At 42.6% G+C, this 27,217-nt stretch overlaps 1 protein-coding gene across 1 annotated transcript in view; it reads right to left on the bottom strand.

Annotated features, from left to right (window-relative positions):
• Nucleotides 1-5,883: 5,883 nt before the first annotated feature.
• LOC137323190 (melatonin receptor type 1B-like) overlaps nucleotides 5,884-27,217 on the bottom strand; it is a 90,718-nt gene continuing 69,384 nt past the window's right edge. Inside the window, exon 2 of the mRNA XM_067986699.1 lies at nucleotides 5,884-6,752. Within this exon, the coding sequence (XP_067842800.1) occupies nucleotides 5,884-6,752 (869 nt within the window). The remainder of the gene's footprint in view (nucleotides 6,753-27,217) is intronic.

Genomic DNA, 27,217 nt, shown 5'->3' with positions numbered 1-27,217 from the left:
AAATGGAATAGTTAACTGGTTGAATAAAGCCCAAGTAACATTAAAAACTACATGGAATCCCTTAGTTTTAACAGAAGCACATTGGCAACATAACAAAATAGGTTTGTAATATCTTTATGCTAAATAAACATGATTTTGTTTATTTAGCATAAAGATATTATGCTAAATAATATAATTATTTTCAAAAATCACACAAAACTATGAAGTCCTTTTTTTATTAAATACACACTGGGAAAACAGTATTATAGATATTAAAACACTTTTGAGTTGCTCGGATTTTTTATCCTTTTAAACCTTTAGTTTGATTTCTGTTGTCTTTTTATAAAGCTGATGAAACTAAACTCAGTTCCATACAGTACCTTTAATTGTAGAAAATGCATTGTCTCCCATTTGTATTCTTACACATGATTTATAAAGACTGAGCGGCTTCTACCTTCAGGCACCTTCTGAGATTACTACAAGGACGATGAAGCTGTTGGGCACATCAGCAGTCTAATTAAATTTATGAGCAGTGAGACTAATACGCTATTTGGAGCAGCAAACAGATCTACAGTGAACAGAGTTGCCAATATAAATGGTGCGACTTTTAAAAAGGTGACATCTTTTCAATGAGTTTTAAAAAGTCTGAGGCTTCAGACTTTATTTTCCATCACATTGTTGTGGTGCAGAGCCAGCGTTGACTAAAAAACGCCTCCTAGTTGCCTAAAGCCCTCCTCTACTAGTACTGTGGTGCTTTTGCCAGTACTATTGCCTCCTCCATAACTGTTTAAAGTTGTGGCACAACAAAAGCATTAGAAGTATCTAGTGCTGTCAAAATAATTTGGTTATCAAGTCACCTTATGTATCATACATGAACCCTGCCTTTGAGAATCCCTACGTGGTCAGTTTTTGGTAAAATATTAAAATGTCTACGTGGCAAAGAAGCAGAATGCAAAATGATTAGAAAGGGTTAATTAGTTAGTAACTGAGATTGGTACAGGTGGCCTGGCCTCCTGCTGGGCCATATGTTTGCGTAGTCAGCAGGTTTGCATGGTCTTAGCAATGTAGAGTCTTTGATGTGATTCAAGGACTGGTCTGAATGTCTCCATGTTTATGGCAGATCAATATAGGTAACGAGCTTAGCCAAAGTTGAAAGACATTCCAGGTTGGGAGATAAGGAACAGAAGGAACAGGGAAGAACATTCCAAGTTGGAAGGTGAGGAAGTATCCCCTTTGATGTCTAACAGCAGCATGATCAGCACATGGACGATTTATGATTGGCCGGAAATAATGTAACCTCGCATGGAAACCTGTGCCCGGCTTATGATTGGTGTTGACCCTCGTTAAGTATGTTCCAACCCTATTGATTTGTATAAAAACGTGTGGATTTCTGTATGTTTTTGTTCTTGCTCTGCCAGCATAGAGGGACTCTATCAGGAGTCCAAATCAATGCTGCAGACTAAGAACCCTGCTATTAAAGTTGTGATGAACTTTAAAATGTATTCGACTTCAGTTTTTACTGAACCAGACTGAGGGGAAAGAATCCGGATCGTCACCTTCTATACATAAATAAAAACAAAAGCCATGTTACAAATGTTAGTAATTTTTCTGTCATAATCGGAAGCACAAACTTTTCTAATCCTTTTCCAACATTATTCTTTCCAAGAATTGTATCAGGTTGAGAGACTGCTGACTTCAGGCACTTTCTGAAATTCCTACAAGGAGGATGGGGTTGATTGGTACATCAGCAGTCTGCCCTGAAAAATTGTAAAGATGCAAAGTCTTATATGGTTAAAGTCAGACTTACATAAAAAAAATATACACAAATATGTCACAATTCAGGATTAAAATTCTCAGTAGACCAAAGTATCAAAACATTTGTGGAATTATTACATTTCAGAGATGTTGGAAGGCATATCTGGCTGTATTTTAAATTTGTATGGAATTATTTTCTACAATTTGCCTTGCTCAAAATCTTGTTAATATTATCCCATTTGTCTACCATATGATAAAGCAGGATCGGGCATATGATTGAAAAGCACACTCCTAGTAGGTTTTTGCAACCAATGACCAGATATAATTGAAAAAATAGATTTCTACTCTGTGCTTTGACTGCGAAAGGCTTTAGTGGACAACAAACTAAAAATAGCTGTTCAATAATTGCAGGTTTTCCAGGCAAACTCTTCACACTGCACTACTATCCTGCAAGAAAGCCACAAGCAGTTAATCACGCCCAGTATCAGAAACCATCCCGGCTTGTAAAAGTTCATTATAATGAAGTGTTTTATACATTCTACTTGAAAAAGGAGAACATTTTAGTTTTGATAAAATATTTTTAATAAAGCAATATTTTCAATATAGCTCAGCATGTCATATTTCATTATCATGTACAATGTCGCAAATTTTCCACCTGCTACAAAATTACAGCTGTGATGTAAAAACATTGATTGCAGAAGTTACTAGGTACAGTACTCTAACACAATAGCAGGATTTGTTCAACACTTTGAAAATTACATTGAAACAAAAAGCAGAATCTGTAGTTCATGATTTAGTACCAACTGCCTTAATTCTGGAGTGGTCCCTGAAGTGTCAGTGTTTCTAGATGATGCAGGAACTTTGGTGACTTTTAAAGTTCACGGTCATATCTGTATATGGTTTTCTGGTAATGTATAGTAGCACACATTTTATTTACATCTATTGCATGCAAAGCTTCATTGTAGAAGAACTCGGGGGAAAAATAATGTTGTGCTTAATGGGTACAGTATTGATTTTTGATATATATTACATTTGATATACATTTTTGATATATATTAATGATTTGGGACTTGGGTGTACAGGGCACAATTTCAAAATTTGCAGATGACTCAAAACTTGGAAGTGTAGTGAACAGAGAGGTGGATAGTAATAGACTTCAAGAGGACATAGACTGGCTGGTGGAATGGGTGGACACATAGCAAATGAAATTTAACACAGAGAAGTGTGAATTGATACATTTTAGCAGGAAGAACAAGGAGAGGCAATATTAACTAAATGGTACAATTCTAAAGGGGGTGCAGGAACAGAGAGACCTGGGGGTATATGTGCACAAATCTTTGAAGGTGGCAGGACGGGTTGAGAAAGAGGTTAAAAAAGCATACAGGATCCTGGGCTTTATAAATAGAGGCATAGAATACAAAAGCAAGGAAGTTATGTTGAACCTTTGTAAAACACTGGTTCGGCCACAACTGGAATATTGTGTCCAATTCTGCACTTTAGGAAGGATGTGGAGGCCTTAGAGAGGGTGCAGAAAAGATTTACTAGAATGGTTCCAGGGATGAGGGACTTCAGTTACGTGGATAGACTGGAGAATCTGGGGTTGTTCTCCTTAGAACAGAGAAGGTTGAGAGGAGATTTGATAGAAATGTTTAAAATCATGAAGGGTTCAGATAAAGTAAATAAAGAGAAACTGTTCCCATTGGTGGAAGAGTCGAGAACCAGAAGATTCAGATTTAAGGTGATTGGCAAAAGAACCAAAGGCGACATGAGAAAAAACTTTTTTATGCAGTGAGTAGTTATGATCTGGAATGTTCTGCCTGAAAGGGTGGTGGAAGCAGATTCAATCGTGGCTTTCAAAAAGGAATTGGATAAATACTTGAAGGGAAAAATTTTCAGGGCTACGGGGAAATGGGACTAAGTGGATTGCTCTTACAAAGAGCCGGCAAGGGCTCAATGGGCTGAATGGTCTCATCCTGTGCTGTAACCATTCTATGATTCTACAATTACGTAAGATTGATTTATTAGGCACATTGTGTAACTGCTATAACCCTTAACGCCACTGCATATGTTAAAGCTGATATTTGACATATCAGATTTCTTTGCACAATAGAAGATTTGAGGAAATTCAGCACTAACCAGTTATACAAGTGGAAAAAAAAAGAAAAAGAACTAGAATATCAGGTTTCTGTGAAGTGGCAGGTATGTGAAAACTTTCAGTTTTACTTAGTCCGTTATTTAATTAGATTGTTATGCAGAGCTTGGCCAGAATAAAAATATCAGTAGTTTTTCGACTACTGCACCAACTACTGCAGTGTGGGAATAAACATGAACTATACCGGGAGCTTAAATAGTTCAGTGGTCTGAGCCCTCAAAAGATTTGTGGTTAACCTTTGCACTGTCACCAAGTAGGGATGAACACAAGAATATAATTTTATTTTACTTGAAGCTTTTATTAAGAGTCATGGGGCAATATTTAAGCTGCAATGACTTTTAGACAACAATAATGTTACATTTGTACAAAAGAAAGTTACAGATAGGTAAAAATTAATTTTATTCCCACCTTTCAAAAACCTATATTTAGTCTTGTTCAGCACTAAATTAGATTAATGTTAGGGTTATTTAATTAATAATATTCAATTGTGAACGAGTTATTCATCATCACTAAAAGCAGGTTTCTATTTTGAGAAAGTTGTAAAATAGATTTTCAAAGATAACTTCACTCTGACAGTGAAAAGGTTAAATCAAGACAAAATTATACCTATATATATGTTTGCGTGCGCATGTGTAATTTCTCACAGATCACTGCTAAATTCACAGGGAGAATGAGACCTGGCAATCTCATCTACTCCCAAGTGTTCAAGTAGTGAACGTCCAAGGTGCAATTGCAGCATTTTACAATTCAGAATCAGATCGAGCGAAGCTGCTAGCTGTTTGATTGCTTATTGTTAATAATTATTCAAGCAAATCAGTTCACCATAGCACCATATCACACAAGCTCTGTTTAACAAATTAGTATCAAGGTGCCCTGTAGTATGTGGCAAAGTTGTTTATTTTATATGAAATATTTTAAATTGGTTGCATTTGATTTTTATTCAGATCAGTTTATTTCAGTAATGCCCCTTTGCAAACCTTTTGTTTGAAGTACCATAAACTACTTAAATGGGTGGCAGTTCTTTAACAAAAATATTTGGGGTAAATTTGACTTTGGCGATGGTGTAAAACACGTGATATTGGCTCGGATGCCCATTAAACGCCTCTCCCGATTTTCATTTTCATTGAAGTCAATCGAAATAAAAATCGAGAGGGGTATTTAACGGGTGGCCGAGCCAAAATCACATGTTTTACACTATCGCCCAAAGTTAAATGACCCCATCATCTGTTCTTTAACATTTGCAGTTTTGTTAATCTTGCCATCAGAGCTGCTCTTGAAACTAATACTTAATGATTTACAATACTCCTGTAGTGCTCACATGCATGTATAAAAGGACTGTTATATCAATGGTAACATTGCACTGTACAAAATTGGCCTAAGTTTGATTGAACTTACTGCAGAAAATCTAGAGCCTAGGAGCTGATTGCCTTTAACTCTAAATAGCAGAGTTCTAATAGTGTTGAGGACAAATTTATATCATGGGGGTGAAGCCCTAGGATCTTCTCCCACTTCACCACCATAACTTCGGCAGAAACCCCTTTTAGGTGCGTAAACTTTGGGGTTCGTTAATCGTTAATCAAAATTTCTGGAATTAAAATGTGTTCCTTAGGCACAATGAAGGGCTAGTCATTGTTTGGCAAGATTGAGGCAGTGATTGAATGGCTGGAGAATGCAATTTTGCCCTTGTATTTGAGCTGAGATTTCAACGCTAGAGTAACTGCAAGTGTTGGTGTGGTATAAATGTTCATTCACTTACCACGCCACTTTCAACACCACCAACTATAATAACCTCCGCTCACCCTTTAAGTATTGGCAAAATAAATACAAAACTGTCACATAAACCCATTCTGCTTTGCTATTAATAGTGATTATGACAAATATGTAAGTAAAGTGAAAGAACACCTTGGAATATTTTAATATTTTCAACAAGAACCTCGAACTTCTAAACACAAGTAATCTGAAACTGCAGTCCACAGCATTTAGATAAATTAATGATTTTACAAAGTGTTTGCTTTAATCTGATCATTATTATTTATGGCAGGTGATGGTTTTGTCTTCAATGCCTCGGTTCCGCCTCTTGATGTATCTTGAAACAAACGGCGTGGCATCCACACGGACACTATGATTCTTTTATATTCTTTTCTGAAGTTTTGGTTCAGCAGTCCATATATAATTGCATTAAGGCAACTGTTAAAGTAGGCCATGAAATAACTGAGGACAAAGAACCACTCTGGGACTTTTGGTGCAATCTTTTGTGGATTGATAGCCACGGCTAGGCCAATGAAGTTCAGGGGTGCCCAGCAAACTGCAAACAGCACAAATACTACAAACATAGTCAGAAAGTTTCTGAAGTCACTCTGCTTCATTCCTGGCCTTACATCCGTTTTGACACGCCTCCTTACTTGAATAACCAAAATCCAGATTCGCAGGTAACAGAATGACACGACTGTGATAGGAACAAGGAAGTGAACTACCACCACAGCAATAGTATAAGAGGAACTAACTGTCTGAGTAAATGTACAGGAATAGACACGGGCATCATACTGTAAAGATCCAACAAAAAAATTTGGTACTATTGCAAGCACTGTTAATGTCCAAATCAGAAACACAAAGATCATTGTGTTTCGACAGCTATATAATTTGTCATAAGTCAGACTGTGACAGATGTAGCAGTATCTGTTTATTGCAATTGCTGTGATGTTAAAAATTGAACCTATCACACTTAGACCCATCAAAAAGCCACTCACTTTACAGTGAATATCACCAAGGAACCATCCGTTGTGAAAAATTGCAAAGAGCACCAGTGGATATGGATATACAGCCACGACAAGGTCAGCAAATGCCAAACTTACAACAAACACATTACCTGCAAAAGAATAAGAGAAATAGCTGTTAAAACAAACTCAAGCACCTAAATAAATTGCCATTCTACATGCAGTGACTTTACTATGAAAAGTAGATTAACTGGTCATTCATCTTGTTGTTTGTAGGACATTGCTAGTGCAAATTTGGCTGCCATATTTGCCACCCTAACAGTCACTTGACTCCATTAGCAATTATGTGAAATATTAGGAGACATGGGTAAGAAAGGGTTACTAACAGGCAGTAAAGTTCCCCCTGTGCCAAATTGAGTGGAGCAAGTGAGAGAGAGCGAGAGAGACTTTCATTACAAATAAGGCTTCGAAGCCTCATTTAAGATAAGCATCTGCATCTTTATGATGGTTGAACCCTGGAGAAAAGGAGCACAGCCTGACACTGGAGAGATAGGGAAGTTAAGAACGTAGGAAACAGTATTATGAGATGAAGTCATCTCATCCATGTCAATCAATAGAATAACTTTACCCATTGGAGAGCGAGCGCACGATAGATAGATATATGTATATCATAGTTTACAGGGGTATTGCATGCCTTATAGGGACATTTAGATTGGTGATTTGTAGCTCTGAAGAGCACAAAAAGTGGCGAATTGTAACAATACTAGATTGGATCAGGGAAAGTTTGAGCTCAAAGGCTGTATAGTTGATAGACCTTGGGCTCGAATTTAGCAGGCCTGCGGGTTCCCAGCGGGTGGTCCTCCGGGAGCGTGGTCAACACGCTCGGCGAAATTAGTGGGTTGCCCACGCGATCGTAGCAGGCAACCCACTAATAGGAATCAATTACCTGCTCCTCCGGGGTCCACGGCGCTGGTCTGCGCGTCGGGCGGGCTGCGCATGCGCAGTACGATCTGTCAGCTGGAGGCTCTCTAGTTAAAGGGGCAGTCCTCCACTGACAGATGCTGCAACCAATGGGACAAATTGCAGCATGGAACAGCCCAGGCGGAAGGCTGCTCCCACTTTAATGATGCCTCACCCCAGGTATCATCAGATGGGGTGAGGAGGAGGGGGAGGACACAGATCTTCCCCCCGGCGGGCGGGAGGAAGCGGCCTGCCTCTGCCACCAAGAAGGCCTGGCTCGAGGTGGCAGAGGGGGTCACCTGCGCCACCAACATATCGCCCACCTGCATACAGTGCAGGAGGCGCTGCAATGACCGCAGTAGGTCAGCCACAGTGAGAACACGAAGTCTTTCCCCTACACTCCGTCTGCCACAACACTGCCCCCACCCCACATCTCCTTCGGCACTGCCAACACTACTCTGTCACATCACCCTTCATACCCACTCAAACCCCATCCTCATCTTACCTCCACCTACTCACCTCGCCAGTACTCATCCTGCCACTAACACGGGACCCAATCCTCATACAATCTCATTGCTCCATCCCATAGTCAACCTCTCGTGCATCTCCCTCACGGCCAGCCTCACTCAACCTGCCACCACCTGTGCTGCAGCCACAGGGCATGCATCACATATGTGCAGTAGGCAGCGTAAGGCAAACGTGTCGTGAGCATGAAGGGGGTGCACAAGGGTGTCTGAAGGTTTGTCCTGGGTGTTACCTATATTGAATTTCAGAGCAACAAACAGCACACATTATATTGACACCACCACTGCCATGTCTCCGCGAATCCTGTCCGTTGTGTCCAACTATGAGGACCCACCACTGATGCCACCCATCGTGTTACTGCAGAGTAGGTGCAGGTGTATTTGCAGGGCTCTTCCACGCAGACGACTGAGAGACATCGGTGGTGTAGCCGGCTGCACCCTGGAAGGATGCGGAGGAGAAGTTGTGGAGGGCAGTAGTGACTTTGACAGCGACAGGTAAGCAGTTGGTGCTGGGGCCAGCCAGGAGCAGCTCAGCATGAAAGAGCCTGCAGATCTCCACGACTACATGTCGAGCGAATCTGCGCCTCCCTGTGCACTGCTGCTCGGAGAGGTCCGGGGAGCTGCGCCTCGGTCTGTGGACCCTGCGGCGAGGGTAGTGCCCTCTGCGATGCGTCTCTCCCTGCGGTAGCTCTCCCTCCTGCTGTGCAGGTGGGCGTGCAACAACACCGTGTTGGGGGGCTCCACGTCTCTGCGGCGGATGGCGTGGACTGCGAGGCTGCTGGGGCTGGTCATGCTGTTCGTTCTCCGAGGGTGTCCACGCACCACCCATCTGGCAGGTGTTGGTCTGAGGGGTTGTGCAGGGTAGGTGGGTGGTTCCTCGCACTAGGGCTGCGGTTTCGTGTCGGTCTGTCCTCTGGCTTGGCGGGGGGTGGTGGAGGGCAGGGGTTGCCCTATGTGACGCGGTGGCCTCCTGCGTGGGTGAGGGCTCTCCCCCGTGGAGTGCACCTTGGCAGCTGCCACAGGCTGCTGGCTGCAACACGCCTGGTTGGAGAGAGACTGTTTCCCCCAGTGTGGGAAACTCACTGCCTTGAACCCAAAATCCCACACTTCCTCTTTTGACAGCTGCTTCAGCTCATTAACTGACCTCCACTAGCAAGGTAAGTACTCTCAAGTGGAACCCCGCTGGCTTTAATTGCCTGCGGGATTCCCACCAGCGGGGCTTGCGCGCGCAGCCCCGCACGTCAGCGCGGTACCCGGAAGTGGGCGGGATTTCGGCGCGATCCGGTCACGTGACCGGATATCGGGATTTTCGGGGCCCCCCCGCTGGAAACCCGCAGGTAACCCAACGCGAAAATCGAGCCCAAGGGGCTCGCCAAATCAGGTTCTCTTGATTTGTAAGTATTTACCTTATTTGGAGGATTAAACTTTGAATAAATGAAACTTGTGCATGTACTGTGTTACCGTCATTGAATGAACTCACCTAAAGCTAGCTAACAAACATGTTGCGATGTTTTGACAGGTGATAAAGCACTACATGAATGGAAGTATTTATTTTTAACTATTGGTCCAAAAAAATGAGATCACCCATTATCTATCCAGTTACACAAAGTGCTTGTAATGTCTTCTTTATAGCGACACATGAATAAACAGGTCCTGGAACAGTTTGGCATTTTCTTGTGCTTATCACTCAGTACAGGTAGTAAATTGAGAATACTAACTTGATTGGTTTATAAATATGACCAGTACTTGCACTTGTTAAAATTCCTTCAGGCATGCACTGTGCATCACATTACAACCATTTGAAATAATGGTTAGAAAATCTTATGCATCACATTAACAGATTTCCAATATATACTCAAACAGCTGAGGCTTCCCACCAGAAGTGCAAAGTCATAAAATTCCCTCTTTAATCTCTGATTTACATTTTACAGTACATTTTCAGAGAGTTTACTCCCAGAATGCAGTCTTGTTTGACAGGACCATGGATTGGAGAATCAGAAATAAAAGTCAGTGCACCTGATTTTCCCATCATTAAAATTAATGATGGGAAAATCGGGAGTGCCGCAAATCAGTAACACTGACATCAGTGCCTGATCCTCCAACCGATGCTCCTGTCGAGCAGGACTCCGTACTGGGAGTAAACTCTCTCAAAATGCACCCTTTTAGAAATTTCCAAATGGCACATTCAAAAACTGAACTGTCCAGTACAAACCAGGGCAGGTAGCAGCTTGATGTATTTTACCTTTTGGAATGGCTGATCATTTCACAAGAAAAAGAATGTGTACACAAAATGCAATAAAACTAGTAACAAATGAATGTAATACAAACTCCACAACTGTTAACAATATAGGAACATCATGAGGTGCCTGAAGATTGGAGGGTAGCAAATGTTGTGCCTTTGTTTAAGAAGGGCGGCAGGGAAAAGCCTGGGAACTACAGACCGGTGAGCCTGACATCGGTAGTGGGTAAGTTGTTAGAGGGTATTCTGAGAGACAGGATCTACAGGCATTTGGAGAGGCAGGGACTGATTAGGAACAGTCAGCATGGTTTTGTGAGTGGAAAATCATGTCTCACAAATTTGATTGAGTTTTTTGAAGGGGTAACCAAGAAGATAGATGACGGCTGTGCAGTAGACGTGGACTACATGGACTTTAGCAAAGCCTTTGACAAGGTACCGCATGGTAGGTTGTTACATAAGGTTAAATCTCACGGGATCCAAGGTGAGGTAGCCAATTGGATACAAAATTGGCTTGATGACAGAAGACAGAGGGTGGTTGTAGAGGGTTGTTTTTCAAACTGGAGGCCTGTGACCAGCGGTGTGCCTCAGGGATCGGTGCTGGGTCCGCTGTTATTTGTTATTTATATTAATGATTTGGATGAGAATTTAGGAGGCATGGTTAGCAAGTTTGCAGATGACACCAAGATTGGTGGCATTGTGGACAGTGAAGAAGGTTATCTAGGATTCCAACGGGATCTTGATAAATTGGGCCAGTGAGCCGATGAATGGCAGATGGAGTTTAATTTAGATAAATGTGAGGTGATGCATTTTGGTAGATCGAATCGGGCCAGGACCTACTCCGTTAATGGTAGGGCGTTGGGGAGAGTTATAGAACAAAGAGATCTAGGAGTACAGGTTCATAGCTCCTTGAAAGTGGAGTCACAGGTGGATAGGGTGGTGAAGAAGGCATTCAGCATGCTTGGTTTCATTGGTCAGAACATTGAATGCAGGAGTTGGGATGTCTTGTTGAAGTTGTACAAGACATTAGTAAGGCCACACTTGGAATACTGTGTACAGTTCTGGTCACCCTATTATAGAAAGGATATTATTAAACTAGAAAGAGTGCAGAAAAGATTTACTAGGATGCTACCGGGACCTGATGGTTTGACTTATAGGGAGAGGTTGGATAGACTGAGACTTTTTTCCCTGGAGAGTAGGAGGTTTAGGGGTGATCTTATAGAAGTCTATAAAATAATGAGGGGCATAGATAAGGTAGATAGTCAAAATCTTTTCCCAAAGGTAGGGGAGTCTATAACGAGGGGGCATAGATTTAAGGTGAGAGGGGAGAGATACAAAAGGATCCAGAGGGGCAATTTTTTCACTCAAAGGGTGGTGAGTGTCTGGAACGAGCTGCCAGAGGTAGTAGTAGAGGCGGGTACAATTTTGTCTTTTAAAAAGCATTTGGACAATTACATGGGTAAGATGGGTATAGAGGGATATGGGCCAAGTGCAGGCAACTGGGACTAGCTTAGTGGTATAAACTGGGCGACATGGACATGTTGAGCCAAAGGGCCTGTTTCCATGTTGTAAACTTCTGTGATTCTATGATTCTATGTGGAGTTTATTTCAGATCAGCAGTCGGCTGATGTAACTGATTCAGTTTGAGCCTGGAGTTATTTTGCCTACAGCACATCCTCCAGTCCTACTGGCCACAAATATGTATATATACTTTTTATTAAATGCTTCTGTGCAAAACTCTACTGGATTTTGCTATGAGTGGCGAATAAACAGCACCCATTTGTTAGACTTGCATCTGCCCATAGATTTTCTATGAACTTTTACACTGTAACTTCCTGCAAATTAGAAAGGCAAAAAGAACAGCACTCTCTACAGGGCATCTGGGACCTGCATGAACAGGGCAAGCAACTGTTTATCCCTTTAACCTAAGCATGTTAATAAGCCACACAGAGACTGAACTAGGAAGTGTAAGTTAGAATAATGAATTCAATGTCAAATCAGGTACAGATAGCAAAATAAAGAGAGGGTAAGAATTATTGAATTAAGACAGATGAGAGACAGGAAGAAAAAGTAAAAAGTTAAAAATGTATTTAATTTTTTTTTAATGTCCAACAACAATTAATATCTGAAGGAATGAGATGCCACACTTGTTAAAGTTAATTTTCAGTGCCAGAGAGGTTGTTTGGCAGTCATTAGGACTTACCATGCCATTAAAAGAATACTTACATCAGAAGGAACAAGCCGTAACTTTTTCTGGTGAGATTAGTTCGTAATTACGACTTCAGTACAGGAACTTCATGCCGTTCATTTATTTGAACGGGGGAGCCATCCGGCAAGATGCTGTTTTTGCAGAGCTTACGGAGGAGCAGTGTATCTCGTTCAGCAACTTCCACGTTTAACGGTACATGTGCAGTCGCTGGAAGTTTCTGTCCAATTTGCACATGAATAACAGTGAGCGCTGCTAGCCTCGCCATTATTTTCACAGCAAAATCTGACCCAATATGTCCCAGATTTTGCTGGAGCTGGGCATCTCGCAGCATGCCCTGTTAGTTAGACTTTTTCCCTCAACCTTCAGCTCAAATTTTTTTTTTTGCCCTGTAAGTTGCTGGAAGTGCAAGCTGACAACAGCACAGCAAGGGCAGCGGGGCATCTAGGACCTTAGTGAACGATGGGACCAACAGTCTATCTCCTTAACCAATGAGATTTAGTGATTGAGAAAGAAACAGAGGAATGATGGAGAAGGAAGTGTAAATTAGAGTGGGTGAATTAGAGTCGAATCAGGTACAGAAATTACAGGCCAGACAGTCTAACCTCGGTGGTGGGCAAATTATTGGAAACAATTCTGAGGGACGGTATAAATCATCATTTAGAAAGACATGGATTAATCAAAGATAGTAAGCATGGATTTGTTACGGGAAGGTCGTGTCTAACTAACTTGATTGAATTTTGAGGTGGTAACAAGGAGGGTCGATGAGGGTAGCACGTTTGATGTAGTCTACATGGATTTTAGCAAGGCTTTTGACCAGGTCCCACATGGCATACTGGTCAGGAAAGTAAAAGCCCATGGGATCAAAGGAAAAGTGGCAAGTTGCATCCAAAATTGGCTCAGTGGCAGGAAGGAAAGGGTAATCATCGACGGGTGTTTTTATGACTGGAAGGCTGTTTCCAGCGGGGTTCCATAGGGTTCAGTACTAGGTCTCTTGCTTTTTGTGGTATATATTAAATAATTTAGACCTAAAATGTAAGGGGCATGATTAAGAAGTTTGCAGATGATACAAAAGTTGGCCGTGTGATTGATAGTGAGGAAGAAAGCTGTAGACTGGAGGAAGATATCAAGAGACTGGTCAGGTGGGCAGAAAAGTGGCAAATGGAGTTCAATCTGGAGAAGTGTAAGGTAATGCATTTGGGGAGGTCAAACAAGGCAAGGGAATACACAATAAATGGTAGGAAACTGAGAAGTGTAGAGGAACGGAGGGACCTTGGAGTGCATGACCACAGATCCCTGAAGGTAGCAGGGCAGGTAGACAAAGTGGTTAAAAAGGCATATGGGGTACTTTCCTTTATTAGCCGAGGCGTGGAATATATGAGCAGGGAGGTTATGCTAGAACTGTATAAAACAATAGTTGGGCCACAGCTTGAGTACTGCATACAGTTCTGGTCACCACATTACAGGAAAGATTTGATTGCACTAGAGAGGGTACAGAGGAGATGTACGAGAACTTTAGCTATGAGGAGAGATTGGATAGGCTGGGGTTGTTTTCATTGGAACAGAGGAGGCTGAGGGGTGATTTAATTGAGGTATATAAAATTGAGGGGCCTAGATAGAGTGGATAGGAAGGACCTATTTCCCTTATCAGAGGAGTCAGTGACCTGGGGACATAGATTTAAAGTAATTGGGAGAAAGACTAGAGGGGAGTTAGGAGAATTTTTTTCACCCAGGGTGATGGGGGTCTGGAACTCACTGCCTGAAAGGGTGGTAGAGGCAGAAACCCTAATCACATTTAAAAAGTACTTGAAGTGCCGTAACCTACAGGGCTACGGACCAAATGCTGGAAAGTGGGATTAAGCTAGATAGCTCTTTTTCAGCTGGCACAGACACAATGGACTGAATGGCCTCCTTCTATGCCGTAACTTTCTATGAAAAAGAGAAATAGAGAGGGAAAGAAAGACTGGATTAAGAGAGAGAAAAAGACAAAAAAAATTAAAAATTTGAATTTTTTTTAAATCTAAGAATTTACTACATGCAGGAATGAGACTCAATGGTTGAAACTGTTCCTTTCTGGCCGGAAAGGTTGATTGGCACGGCATTGACAATTATCACATCATTGAAAGGGTACATACGCTGTTATGTACGAGCCCTAACTTATTGCGACGAGATTAATTTAAGTTTAATGTGCAAGTCCTTAAATAAAATAATCGGGAGGTTGAGGGAGAGCTGCTATTTTCGCGAGGCTAACAGTGAAATGACGCAAATCATCAGCAACTTGTGGCGATTCGCAATTCATGAGGTATCTCTTCCTTGCCACAAGTTGCTGGATGATTTACACATTAATAACGTCAAGCGCCATTAAACTAGTCGTTATTTTGGCAGCAAATTCTGGCCCATTAATTTTAAGACTCACAATAGCTGCTGACAGTTGGATTTATTTGCAAACATTAATGCATGGGCTTTTAGAATCTGTGCTGGTGTTTAATTATTTTGCCACAATCAAATCACCCTATACATTATTAATGACGCCAAAGAAAGCCACAAAAGGGGATATTGATAAGATGATGGAATGAGAAAAGAGGCAAATGGAATTCAATGTCAATGAGTGCGGTACGTTTCGGTAAAAAAAGTATTAATTATACTTTGAATGGGGAAAGGTTTGGCGATGTGGAAGAGCAGAAGGATTTGGGAATTCAGGTTCACATCAAAAGCTGCACCTCAAGTGGATAAGGCCATAAAAAGGCTAATGGAACACAGGGTTTTGTGGCAAGATGTATGCTGTATAAAAGTCAAGATATATTGATAAATCTGTATAAAACCTTACTCAGACCACAGTTGGAATACTATGTGCAGTTTTGGGCTCCAAACTATAGGAAGGATGTTGAGGCAGTAGAGAGAGTACAGCACAGATTCACTGGGATGCTGCCTGGTATGAGGAAATATAAATACAAAGAAAGGCTAGAAAAATTGGGGCAGTTTTCATTGAAGAAGAGGAGATTACAGGGTGATTGAATTCAGATGTTTAGAATTATGAAGGAATGGTAAGAGTTGATTAAAAAAAACTTTCCAGTGACCGCACCTGGAGTGCTGTGAGCAGTTCTGGGCACCGCACCTTCAGAAGGACATAGTGGCCTTGGAGGGAGTGCACCGTAGGTTTACTAGAATGATACCCGGACTTCAAGGGTTAAGTTACGAGGAGAGACTACACAAATTGGGGTTGTATTCTCTAGAGTTTAGAAGGTTAAGGGGTGATCTGATCAAAGTTTATAAGATATTAAGGGGAACGGATAGGGTGGATAGAGAGAAACTATTTCCGCTGGTTGGGGATTCTAGGACTAGAGGGCACAGTCTAAAAATTAGAGCCAGACCTTTCAGAAGTGAGATTAGAAAACACTTCTACACACAAAGGGTGGTAGAAGTTTGGAACTCTCTTCCGCAAACGGCAATTGATACTAGCTCAATTGCTAATTTTAAATCTGAGATAGATAGCTTTTTGCCAACCAAAGGTATTAAGGGATATGGGCCAAAGGCAGGTATATGGAGTTAGATCACAGATTAGCCATGAGCTTATCAAATGACGGAGCAGGCTCGAGGGGCTGAATGGCCTACTCCTGTTCCTATGTTCCTATGAATGTCCAAATCCTTACAAGGACTAGTTAACCCTTTATGTCGAATCATTCAGCAGTTCAAAAGAGTAAAATAGGGTCTGATCCTATGTCTAAAATCCTTACAAAGCGTAAACACTGGCATGGAACTGTTGGGCTGAATGGCCTGTTTCTGTGCTGTACATTCTATGTAATTGATTTATTTTTAGTTTTCCTTGTATCTCTGGTATATTATTCTTACCCTGTACACTATCACCTGCATCAGTCATTAAGGGGCCCACTATACTCTCCTGTTCCTGTTCCTATGTTCCTATGATTGAGGGGCTTAGAACAAGCAGACATAGATACAAGATTAAATGTAAGACCATAAGAGACCATAAGAGATAGGAGCAGGAGTAGGCCATTCGGCCCCTCAAGCCTGCTCCGCCATTTAATGAGATCATGGCTGATCTGATTTTTAACTCAACTCCACTTTCCCGCCCTTTCCCCTTATCCTTTGACTTCCTTGCTGATCAAAAATTTGTCTAACTCAGCCTTGAATGTATTCAATGATTCAGCCTCCACAGCTTTTTGGGGTAAAGAATTCCAAAGATTTATGACCCTCTGGGAGAAGAAATTCCTCCTCATTTCCGTCTTAAACGGGCGACCCCTTATTCTGAGATTATGCCCCCTAGTTTTAGATCCCCCATGAGGGGTAACATCCTCTCAGCATCGACCCTATCGAGTCCCCTCAGAATCTTGTATATTTCAATAAGATCTCCTCTCATTCTTCTAAACTCCAATGAGTATAGACCCAACCTGTTCAATCTTTCCTCATAAGACAACCCTTCCATACCCGGAATCAACCTAGTGAACCTTCTCTGAACTGTAAGAGATTTAGAACAAGAGGAAAATTTTTACACAGGAGGGTTGTGTTGGCAGCTCACTGATGTTATTCCAATGAGGCATGATAACAAAAAATGATTTGGGCCTCGAATAAGCCTCATTGGGCGGGTGGTGCGATTGTTCCATCCACCGCCTGCCCGATGAATGCCCTAAAACGAAAATCGGTCTCACTGAGTGATGACTAGGGATTCGAGCCTGGGATTCCCCATACTGAGAAATTCTAATCTCAGCTAGCCCCTCCAATATGTTCCTCAAAGCAGATAAGAGAAAAGAAATTAAACGAGTTGCCCAGGTCACTCAGGCACTTCCTAGTGACATTTATAGAAGGGCATTATTTGCCTTCCTTCTTGGCCAAGGAATGAGGGATGGTATGACAAGATTGTGGTAAAGAAATTAAAATACATGGAAAATAAAACAATAAAGAAAGAATGATTTTGTCTGCAGCTACCTGAGCCATTAAATTGACTCATTTACTCTCTATATAGTATGCTTTATTATATAAAGTTAAGCACGATGTTCATTTCCCAAATGAAGGAGATAGTGTAACAGTGAGATACTCCACTACCACACAGCCCATCCCCCCCACCACAATCAGGTGGGCACCACTCCCCACATTAAAGGGGTCTGTCAGAGCTGTGTGTCCGCAACAATTGCGTCACATGGATGTGGGTGGGATTGTAATCTTTCTATGTTAAATTGAAACCAAATAGATCCCACAGTACATTATACAAGTCACCTGGTCTTCAACAACAACAACCACCACCTTCATTTATATAGTGCCTTTAACATAGTAAAATGTCCCAAGATGCTTCACAGGAGCATTATCAAACAAAATTTGACAACTTCCTATGCGGTACACTCAAGTTTGTGAAGTATGTGTTTCAGTTTCATGTTGCTTTTTAAAAAAAAAATTAAAACAAACAGATGTTTTAGCAGTGGGGTTTTAGTCCAGGTTGAATGAAGTAGCGCCTTCAAAATGCCCAGCAACTGTCATTTTTTATGGTTTGGCAAGTAATTGATGATCAGTAGGGACAGGATAGAGCCAATGAGCAAGTTTATTTAAGCTGCTTATTTCGATATACACAGATCTACAATACTCAATTTTACTTTGCTTCAGTGAGTTCGACGTGGACAGAGGGGCCCTATTTATCCATTTACTGATGGGAAGGCACAGAAACAATTAGAGAATTTTAATATATTCATCAAATCAACAGATTCAGTTTGAAAAACAAAAAAAAGAGACATCTTCAGTTCCGTATAGAGGGAGGCCATTTCCACTGCTCCCGATCCGTAGCGACTGTTGGTAACTTGAGGACATAGACAGGTTAGTAGATTGTGCAGCGAAATAATAAATTAAATTTAATGTGTGGAGAAATGTGAGGTAATCCATTTAGGGAGGAAGAATAAGGAAAGGAAGTATGTACTGAATGGTAAAAGCTTAAAAAGGAGTGGAGGGACAGAAAGATTGGATTAAGAGAGAGGAGAGACGGAAAGGAAAAGTTAATTTTTTTTTAAAAATTACAATTTTAAAATCTCCAACAACAATTAAAATCTGAAGGAATGAGACCCCACACTTGTAATAAGTTAATTTTCAATGCCAAAGAGATTGAATGGCACTAACACTTAACGCATTGTTAAAAGATTCTCTGGCAGCTAAAAAGCTCCCTTTGTCTGAATCCAGCTTTAATTAAATATGCAAGGACCTTAAATGGCTCCAAGACAGGCTCCTTGCTTCACTTCAGACCAGCCCTAACTTTCTGTGGTGAGTTTAGTTCGTATCTACCGCGCAAATACAGCAACGTCACACCATTCAATGGCAGACAGTGAGAAGCCGTTTTCGCGAAGCTAAGTGAACTGGCACAACTTGGACAGCAACTTTTGGATATTTGAGTTTAACTGCGCATCTGCCCCTCGCCTGAAAATGCTGTACCATTTGCACATAAATAACGGTGATAACCTTTAGCCTCACCGTTATCTTGACAGCAAAATCTGGGCCATAATTGTCAGCTGAAGTGACTAAAAATCTCCAACTCTCAGCACGCTCAAAATTTCCTCATGCCCAACTCAAAAGCCAACTCCCATAGACAAGCCTATGCTTCCTATAAACAAACAACAACAACTTGAATTTATATAGGGCCTTTAACATAGTAAGACATCCCAAGGCGCTTCACAGGAACTTATCAAACAAAATTTGACACCGAGCCACATAAGGAGTATTAGGACAGGTGACCAAAAGCTTAGTCAAGGAGGTAGGTTTTAAGGAGCATCTTAAAAGGAGAGAGAGGTAGAGAGGCGGAAAGGTTTAGAGAGGGAATTCCAGAGCTTAGGGCCTAGGCAGCTGAAGGCACGGCAGTCAATGGTGGAGCAATTAAAAGCAGGGATGCACAAGAGATAAGAAATGGAGTAGTGCAGAGATCTTGGAGGGTTGTAGGGCTGGAGGAGGTTACAGAGATAGGGAGTGGTGAGGCCATGGAGGGATTTGAAAACAAGGATGAGAATTTTAAAATCAAGGTGTTCCCAGACCAGGAGCCAATATAGGTCAGCGAGCATAGGTGTGATGGGAGAACAGGACTTGGTGTGAGTTAGGATACGGGCAGCAGAATTTTGGATGAGCTCAAGTTTATGGAGGTTGGAAGTTGGGAGGCCAGCCAGGAGAGCACTGGAATAGTCCAGTCCAGAGGTGACAAAGGCATGGATGAGGGTTCAGCAGCAGATGAGCTGAGGTAGGGGCAAAGATATGTGATGTTATGGAGGTGGAAGTAGGTGGTCTTGGTAATGGAGAAGATGTGGTCAGAAGCTCATCTCAGGGTCAAATCATACACCAAAGTTGCGAACGGTCTGGTTCAGCCTCAGACAGTGGCCAGGGAGAGGGATGGAGTCAGTGGCTAGGGAATGGAGTTTGACGCATGATCTTGTGTACGCAGTGTAACAGGCTGTTACCGACCCAGGAGCCAATTAGACACACAGATTATGGTATCCAAACCAGCTTAGTTCATTCACCCCTGATGGGTCTTTACTTACAGCAATGAACCAGACAGTCACCTGTATTATCTTAGGTCCTTCTCCTTCACACTGCTCCGTGTGGATTAGGGGGACGGGGACGGGGACGGGGACGGGGACGGGGACGGGGACGGGGACGGGGACGGGGACGGGGACGGGGACGGGGACGGGGACGGGGACGGCTCTCCAGCTTACAGTCTGTTACTCACTGTCTGTCCCCAAGCTCCTCTCTCCAACTGAATCATTTCCCCAGCCTTTTATACTCACAGGCTGGGAGTTGCTTAAGGCAATCAAAGGTCAACAACCTTTTAAAGTTGTACCCCTATCTCAGATACACCTCTCTCATTCTGTTACAACAGTAATCTGGACAGTATGCCTAGGGCGAATAATATACCCGTTGATTGAATTTATTACACTTCAAAAGTACTTAATTGGCTGTAAAGCTGTGATGAATAATTCTAATGCATAATTACCAGCACAAATACCTTTATGCCATAATTCCAAATAACAACTTTTACATTTTGTAATTATTTGTTTCCAAGGTAACATCATGGAAAGTAAGTTGGATTTCAAATTAAGTATGTAACATAAGCAGAGACAATCCAGCAGACCAACCAAAGGCACTAATTACTGTAAGAGTTTGACGATATTTTTACCTGACAAGATATCCTTCTCTGCTGTAAAAATATATTTTTGAGATGTAGCTTTCTAATGCTTGATGAAGATAGATAACATGCTGAAGGAGCCTGAGTGTTAGCAATCACTACGGTTTAAAGTGCATCCCGTTAATAGGTTGCTTTTTGTTGTTTGAGTTCCTAAAACATTCCAAAGACAATGCTGGATACTGAGTAGCACCTACAATTGTAAAGGATCAATATTCAATTCTTTGAAAATGTATTTGTCTGATTCTAATATTTTTAGATTCCACGTAGCCAGACTCTGGAACTTGCTCTTCCTGGTCCGCTGGCTTCACCTTAAAGGGATATCGCCGGCTGCAATCAACAGGAACAACGGACCAGCGCCAACTTGCTCTTCTGCCCAGCTGGAAATTAACTAATATCACCATAAAACAGGTATGTTTAAATATACCAGGTCTAAACTAAGTTTTAATGACAGCCAAACATCTAAAAAGTAACTTTTAAAAATGTGGAGACTCATTACTCTTTATTTCAATCATTTTTGGTCATTTAATTTTTTTAAAATTAAAATTTAAAAAAAATATTTGTTTTACTTTTTCCTTCTGTCTCTTTTATTTAATTCAATTATTTCCTACCCTCTCTTTTTTCGCTGTCTGCAGCTGTTTTTACAACTGATTTTATTGTTGTTGATTTCACTTCCTGGTTTTTATGTTGCAGCTTGAACTTCAAGATTTTGACTCTTCGCGGCTTTTCAAGGATGCTGCAATCTGATTCGTTGAGGGGAGAGATCAGTCCTCTCGCTCCTTCCACGGGTCCTGGTTTTGGTCGCTTCGCTGGAGTTAACGCTGGGCTTTTCTCAGCTTCCTATTAGAGGAAGTGCCCGCAGTAAAGACCGTGGTAAGTTAGTGGATGAGTATAAATCAATGGAGTGGCGAGCGCCATTCGTTCACCACTCACAGCAATTTATGGGCCAATGCTTTAACATGTTAATGACTTTCAGCAGCCACGTCTGAACTTCTTGTTAACTCTGTTAATTGGTACACGTGGCTGCCACATTCCGAAGCTTTTCAGGTGAGTAAAATGCAAAGACTTCTTAAAAGTCTTATTGGCACAAGCTCAAATTAATATAAGGCAAATTTAGGGTTGATACCAGGAAGTTCTTCTTCACGCAGACTGATCAACATTTGGAATGGACTTCACAATAGGGTAGTGGAGACAAAGGTATGTGTTAAGCCCATTTTATGGGCGAAAACGGGCGTTAAACAGATCAATTTAGCAGTGGGACGGCCTGTAGCCAATCTGCAGGTACGACTGCACTTTGAATACTATGTTCAGTTCTGGTAACCAGGTGAGCTAAAATCTACTCCTTATTCTGTACATCTGGAATGTATCATATGCCATCACATGATTCTCCTTTCTTTGAAAAGCGGACTGAATATATACTTTATCAGACCGAGACTCAGGCTCGAAATCAGCAGTTTATTTAACTAAAACAGGCAAATGAATAAGCTGCAGAATATAAGATTGAATCATACATGTTATTATTTTCCTTGATGTTTAAAATAATAAAGATGCCACTCATTGTCTCGTTATTTATAAGATTTTTTTTAAAAAGCGCACTTCTTATGCTGTGAAACAAGGTACAGTTTCAAACTGGCCTGGTTTATCTGTTGGCTCACACAATCTTAAACACAGGACTTCTTCTGTTGACAGAAAGCAGGCCAAGCACCTGGAAACTGATTGTCTATCAGCATGAAGTCAGACCAGATATATCATTCAACATTCTTTGAAGATATACTGAGAGAAAATGCAACTGTCTTTCTCATTAGATTAACAGGTTATCAATTACTTGGATTGTTTGTCAACCCAAAATACAATTGCCACTTTCAGTAAATTATGGAGACATCTCATAGCCTTTCTATTTGTGCTCAAAGTGTCAAGCTGAACAAGTTCAATTGTACAACACTTAAGCAACAAGATGTCAAGAAGTGTTTCTTAGGAACAATGCATCTGAAGTGATCCCTTTTTGCATCTCAGACTGTAATTTAAATTCCCTCCATGTTGCAAAAAATAATGAGCCATGACTGATCCTGCGTTTCTGCACCTCTGTGTTTTAATCCCTTACATGTTGTTTCTAACAATAAAGAATCCAAATCAAGCATTTAATACATTTTTGTCAGAGGTAGTGGGCCATGCTGCACTGGAACTCTTAAAATGCACTGCCAGTGACTGCCTATGGGAGCAGATTTTCTCAGTTTGCTAATTATAGAAAAATTGTAAATATGTTCTTCAAAATTGCATGAACAATTTTGCTACGAATAGTAAACAACAAATTGCATTTAGATAGAAGAAAAACGTTCCAAAGTGCTTCACAGGTGCGTGAAGAAAATGGATACAGAGCCAAAGAATGAGATATTGGAAAGGGTGACCAAAATCTTGGTCAAAGAAGTGGGTTTTAAAGAAGTGGAGGGATCGAGAGACAGCATTCCAGAGAATGGGACCAGGCGGCTGAAGGCACAGCTGCAAATGGTGTGACAAAAGGGGAGGAAGGAGATGCACAAGAGGTTGGAGTTAGAGTAACCGAGGAATATATTTTAATTATCAGGTGGCTGACCGGTGGAGTACGCAGACCGGCCGGCTGATAGAGCCGGCAAGAGGCCCGGCTCATTTTGAGGGCCGGTCCTCATTAACATATAGGTGACAAACTGCATACCCCATATGAGTGTCCTGATGCAGCTCGCAAGCTCCAGGTTGGCGCAATATTGGGTAGCCCAGAGGCTGACCCAACTGAAAGGTAGGTCTGGCAGGGGTTGGGGGGGTGGGGGGTGGGGGGCGGATGAACTGTCCCTGCCTAGCAGCCCACATTATTCTTGTGGAACCTGGAGGAGCACTCCTGGCCCCCCAAAAATAATTTTAACAGTTACTTTTTTGGGGCCACTTCTGTTCTACCGCCCAGTAGATCATTAAGATGGCATTGGGGTATTATGTATGTCATTGGGCTGTGATTTGCTTTGATTAATGAGGCTCCCTCCTGATTTAGACAGGCACCTGGGCTACCCAGTCGAAGGCCCTGAGAAAAATAGTGGCGGAGCAGGAATGGGTCGGTATGTCCATCACCTCCATTTTAAACACTGCTACTGCGCTGTTTCCACTGGGGGGAGGGAGTTGGGTGTATTGAGGGTTGTTAGAAGTTATGATGATAGAGAGGGATGAGGTCATGGGATTTAAAGACAAAGACACCAATTAGAAATTTGAGGTATTATGGAACCAGGAGCCAATGTCGGTCAGCAGGATCGGATATGAGCAGCAGAATTGTGGATGAGCTGAAGATTATAGAAAGTGCAAAATGGGAGTCCAGTAAAAAGAGCACTGGAGTAATCAAGCCTGGAGGCATGTAATGGGGTTTCAGCAACGGATGGGTTGAAGTAGGAGCAGAGGCGGGTAATGTTATGGAGGTGGATGCAAGCAGTTATTGTGGATGGAGAGGAAATGGGGTCAGAAACTCAGCTTGGGGTCGAAAAAGACACTGAGGTTATGAACAGTCTGGTTCAGCTTTAGACTGTGGCTGGAAGGAGCTGGAGTCTGTGGCGAAGGTGCAAAGTTTGTGATGGGGCCAAAGGCAATTTCCCATTGTTGAGTTGAAGGAAAGTAAGACTCATCCAAGACAGGATATCAGACAAGCAACCTGACAGCACAAGATTACTGGACGGATCGAGAGAGGTGGTGAAGGGGTAGAGCTGGGCGTCATTGGTGTACATGTAGAATCTGAACCCATGTGTGTGGATGATGTTTCCAAAAAAGTATGTAGATGAAGAAGGGGAGGAGGCCAATAATGGATCCTTGGAGAACTCCAGAGGTGATGGTGTGGGAGTAGGAAGAGAAGACATGGCTATGATCAGATAGGTAAGAGCAGAGCCAAGTGTGGACAGTATGATGGAGTTGGACAGTGGAGAAGAGACATTGGAGAAGGATGTTGTGGTCCACCATGTTGACAGCAGCAGACAGGTTGTGAATGACAAGATGGGATAATGCACCACGGTCACAGTCACAGAGAATGTAATTTGTGACACTGGTAAGGCCATTTTAGTGGTGTGGAAGGGCGGTAGCTGGCTTACAGGGATCCAGACAGGAAGTTGTGGGAAAGATGGGCATGCAGTTTGGAGATAAGGCAGTAGTCAGTGTGGACAGAGGATCAAGTGTGTGTGTTTTGAGGAAGGTTAATGACTGCAGTGTTGAAGGGGAAGAGATCAACACCTGAAAACAGAGAACCATTTACAATGTCAACTGGCATGGAGGCCAGGAAAGGAAGTTGGGTAATCTGCAGTTTAGTGGGAATGGGGACGGGGGTTGAGGAAGCAGGAAGTAGGTCTCATGGATGAGACAAGAAGGGCAGGAGATGGGGGAGATGGCGAGAGTGGGAGGAGGAATGGGAGCATTTAGCTTAGAAAGCAAGAAGAAGAGGGAAGCAGCAGCAGCAATTCAACAGATGGTCTTGATCTTGGTGATGAAGAAACCCATGAGCTCCCTGCACTGGTCATTGAAGGTGAGGATAGAGAAAACAGGGCAGAAGAGTTTAAGAAGAGGTTAGTAGTAGAGAAAAGAAGTCTGGGGTTATCTTTGTCCTCCAGAATGATCCTACAATAGTATGAAGTTTTGACAGAGGAGAGCAAGGCCCATTAAAGCTTAATGTAGTCAAGCCATATCTGCCATGGATAGCTAAGTTAATTATGCACCACGTACAATGAAATTTGCATCTCTCTGACTTAGGGTGAAGTTGGGAAACATATTGGAAGAATAATGGGAGACAATGTACGTTTTGCTGGAGACAAGGGTATCAAAATAGATGAGGGAGGGGTTGAGCAAATCAACAGCTGCAGACGTATCATGGCAATTGAAGGCCAAAGGATCGGCAGTTGAGAGTTTGAAAGGAAATCTTGTCCCTTGTTTGTTCCTAATTTCAGTTGTGCTGTCAATGGAAAGGCAGCAAGCAGAGGCTAGGAATGTGCCTCAAAAGACATCAAACATCAGAGGGAGTCACCTCCTAGTGGCTGGTGATAGAATGACCACACTTAGAGATGATTCATGGCACAGGACACCTCAAAAGGGAAAAGTAAAAATATTGTTAAAAAAAATTTTAGAAAGAAAAGAGAAATAAATTAGGTGAAATTTGGGTTATAAAATTTACATTTATTTAAGGAAGAAAATTAATTGATACATAGGCCCCGATGTTTACGAGGAGGTGGGAGGGCCCGGGGGGTGCCAAAAACATCCGAAGAACCCGGCAAGGCCGGGGACGCAGAGGTCCTGCCGAGCATAACGGCAGGACCTCATTATCATTTTTCTCCCGTTTCCCGCCTGGCAGCCGGTCAAATTGACAGCCTGGCCAACAGTCTGAAAGGAAAACCAGCGTCAGGAGCCCGCGACCGGGGACCCTTGGGTACGGCTCCTGGCAATTGGGAGGAGGAAGGTCGGCAATAGGGGCTTGGGCGGGGGGGGGGAGGGGGGGGATGTTCGCCATCACAGCAGGGGGGAGAGATCGGCCATTGGGGCAGGGGGTAGAGGTCAGCCATCAGGGCAGGGGGGAGAGATTGGCCATCACGGCAGGGGGGAGAGATTGGCCATTGGGGCAGGGGGGAAGAGGTCGGCCACCAGGGCAGGGGGGAAAGATTGGCCATTGGGGCAGGGGGGACAGGTCGTCCATCGGGGCAGGGGGGAAAGATTGGCCATTGGGGCAGGGGGGAGAGAGAGGCCATTGGGGCAGGGGGGAGAGAGAGGCCATTGGGGCAGGGGGAGAGAGAGGCTATTGAGGCAGGTGGGACAGAGAGGCCACGATCGGCAGGGGGAGGCCAAAGGCTTCCTTGAGGGGTGTGGGGGGAGCACTCCTGCTCCTTCTGGCCCACAAGGAATGCTGGAAAAGGCACTTACCTTGTTGAGCCAGCAGCTCCCGCCTCCCTTTTCACTGCCAAGTTTTCTGACCTCTGGGAAGCCTGTGCAGCAGCAGTGAATTTTAAATAGAGCTCCCAATTGCACAGCGAGAGCCAGGTTTAAATATGTTAATGAAGTGTCCGGCAATAAAAAAGGCGGTGGGCGTGCGTGGTGTGTTGGGGCCGCTTATCCCATATTTAAGTCTTTAACTCCCCACTTGACCTTCTTCCACCCGTTGTGTGGGGGGTTAATATCGAGGCCATACATCCAAATAATATTTTACATGTCTAAGTGTACATGTACCACCGCCTGATAAGTGAATAACACATCTTCCACAACACTTTATCCATTGGTTTCAGTGAAATAGATGCAGGTGGAAAGGAATTTGGGAAGGGAGGGGGCAGATCCAGTTGTCATGGTCCATGTTGGGACCAATTACATAGGGAAGAAAAGGGAAGAGGTCCTGCAGTGGGAATAGCAGGAGATAGGAGCTAACTTAAAAGGCAGGACCTCAACGGTAATAATCTCCGAATTATTACCTGAGCCATGTGAAAATAGGCACAGAAACAAAAGATTAAGAAAGTTAACACATGGCTAAAGGATTTGTGTGGGAAAGGGAGGTTCCATTTCATGGG

This window comes from Heptranchias perlo, chromosome 6 (genome assembly GCF_035084215.1).
Source record: "Heptranchias perlo isolate sHepPer1 chromosome 6, sHepPer1.hap1, whole genome shotgun sequence".
NCBI lineage: Eukaryota > Metazoa > Chordata > Chondrichthyes > Hexanchiformes > Hexanchidae > Heptranchias > Heptranchias perlo.
The sequence above is the reverse complement of the archived record's forward strand: the minus strand, read 5'-3'. Positions and strand labels throughout refer to the sequence as shown.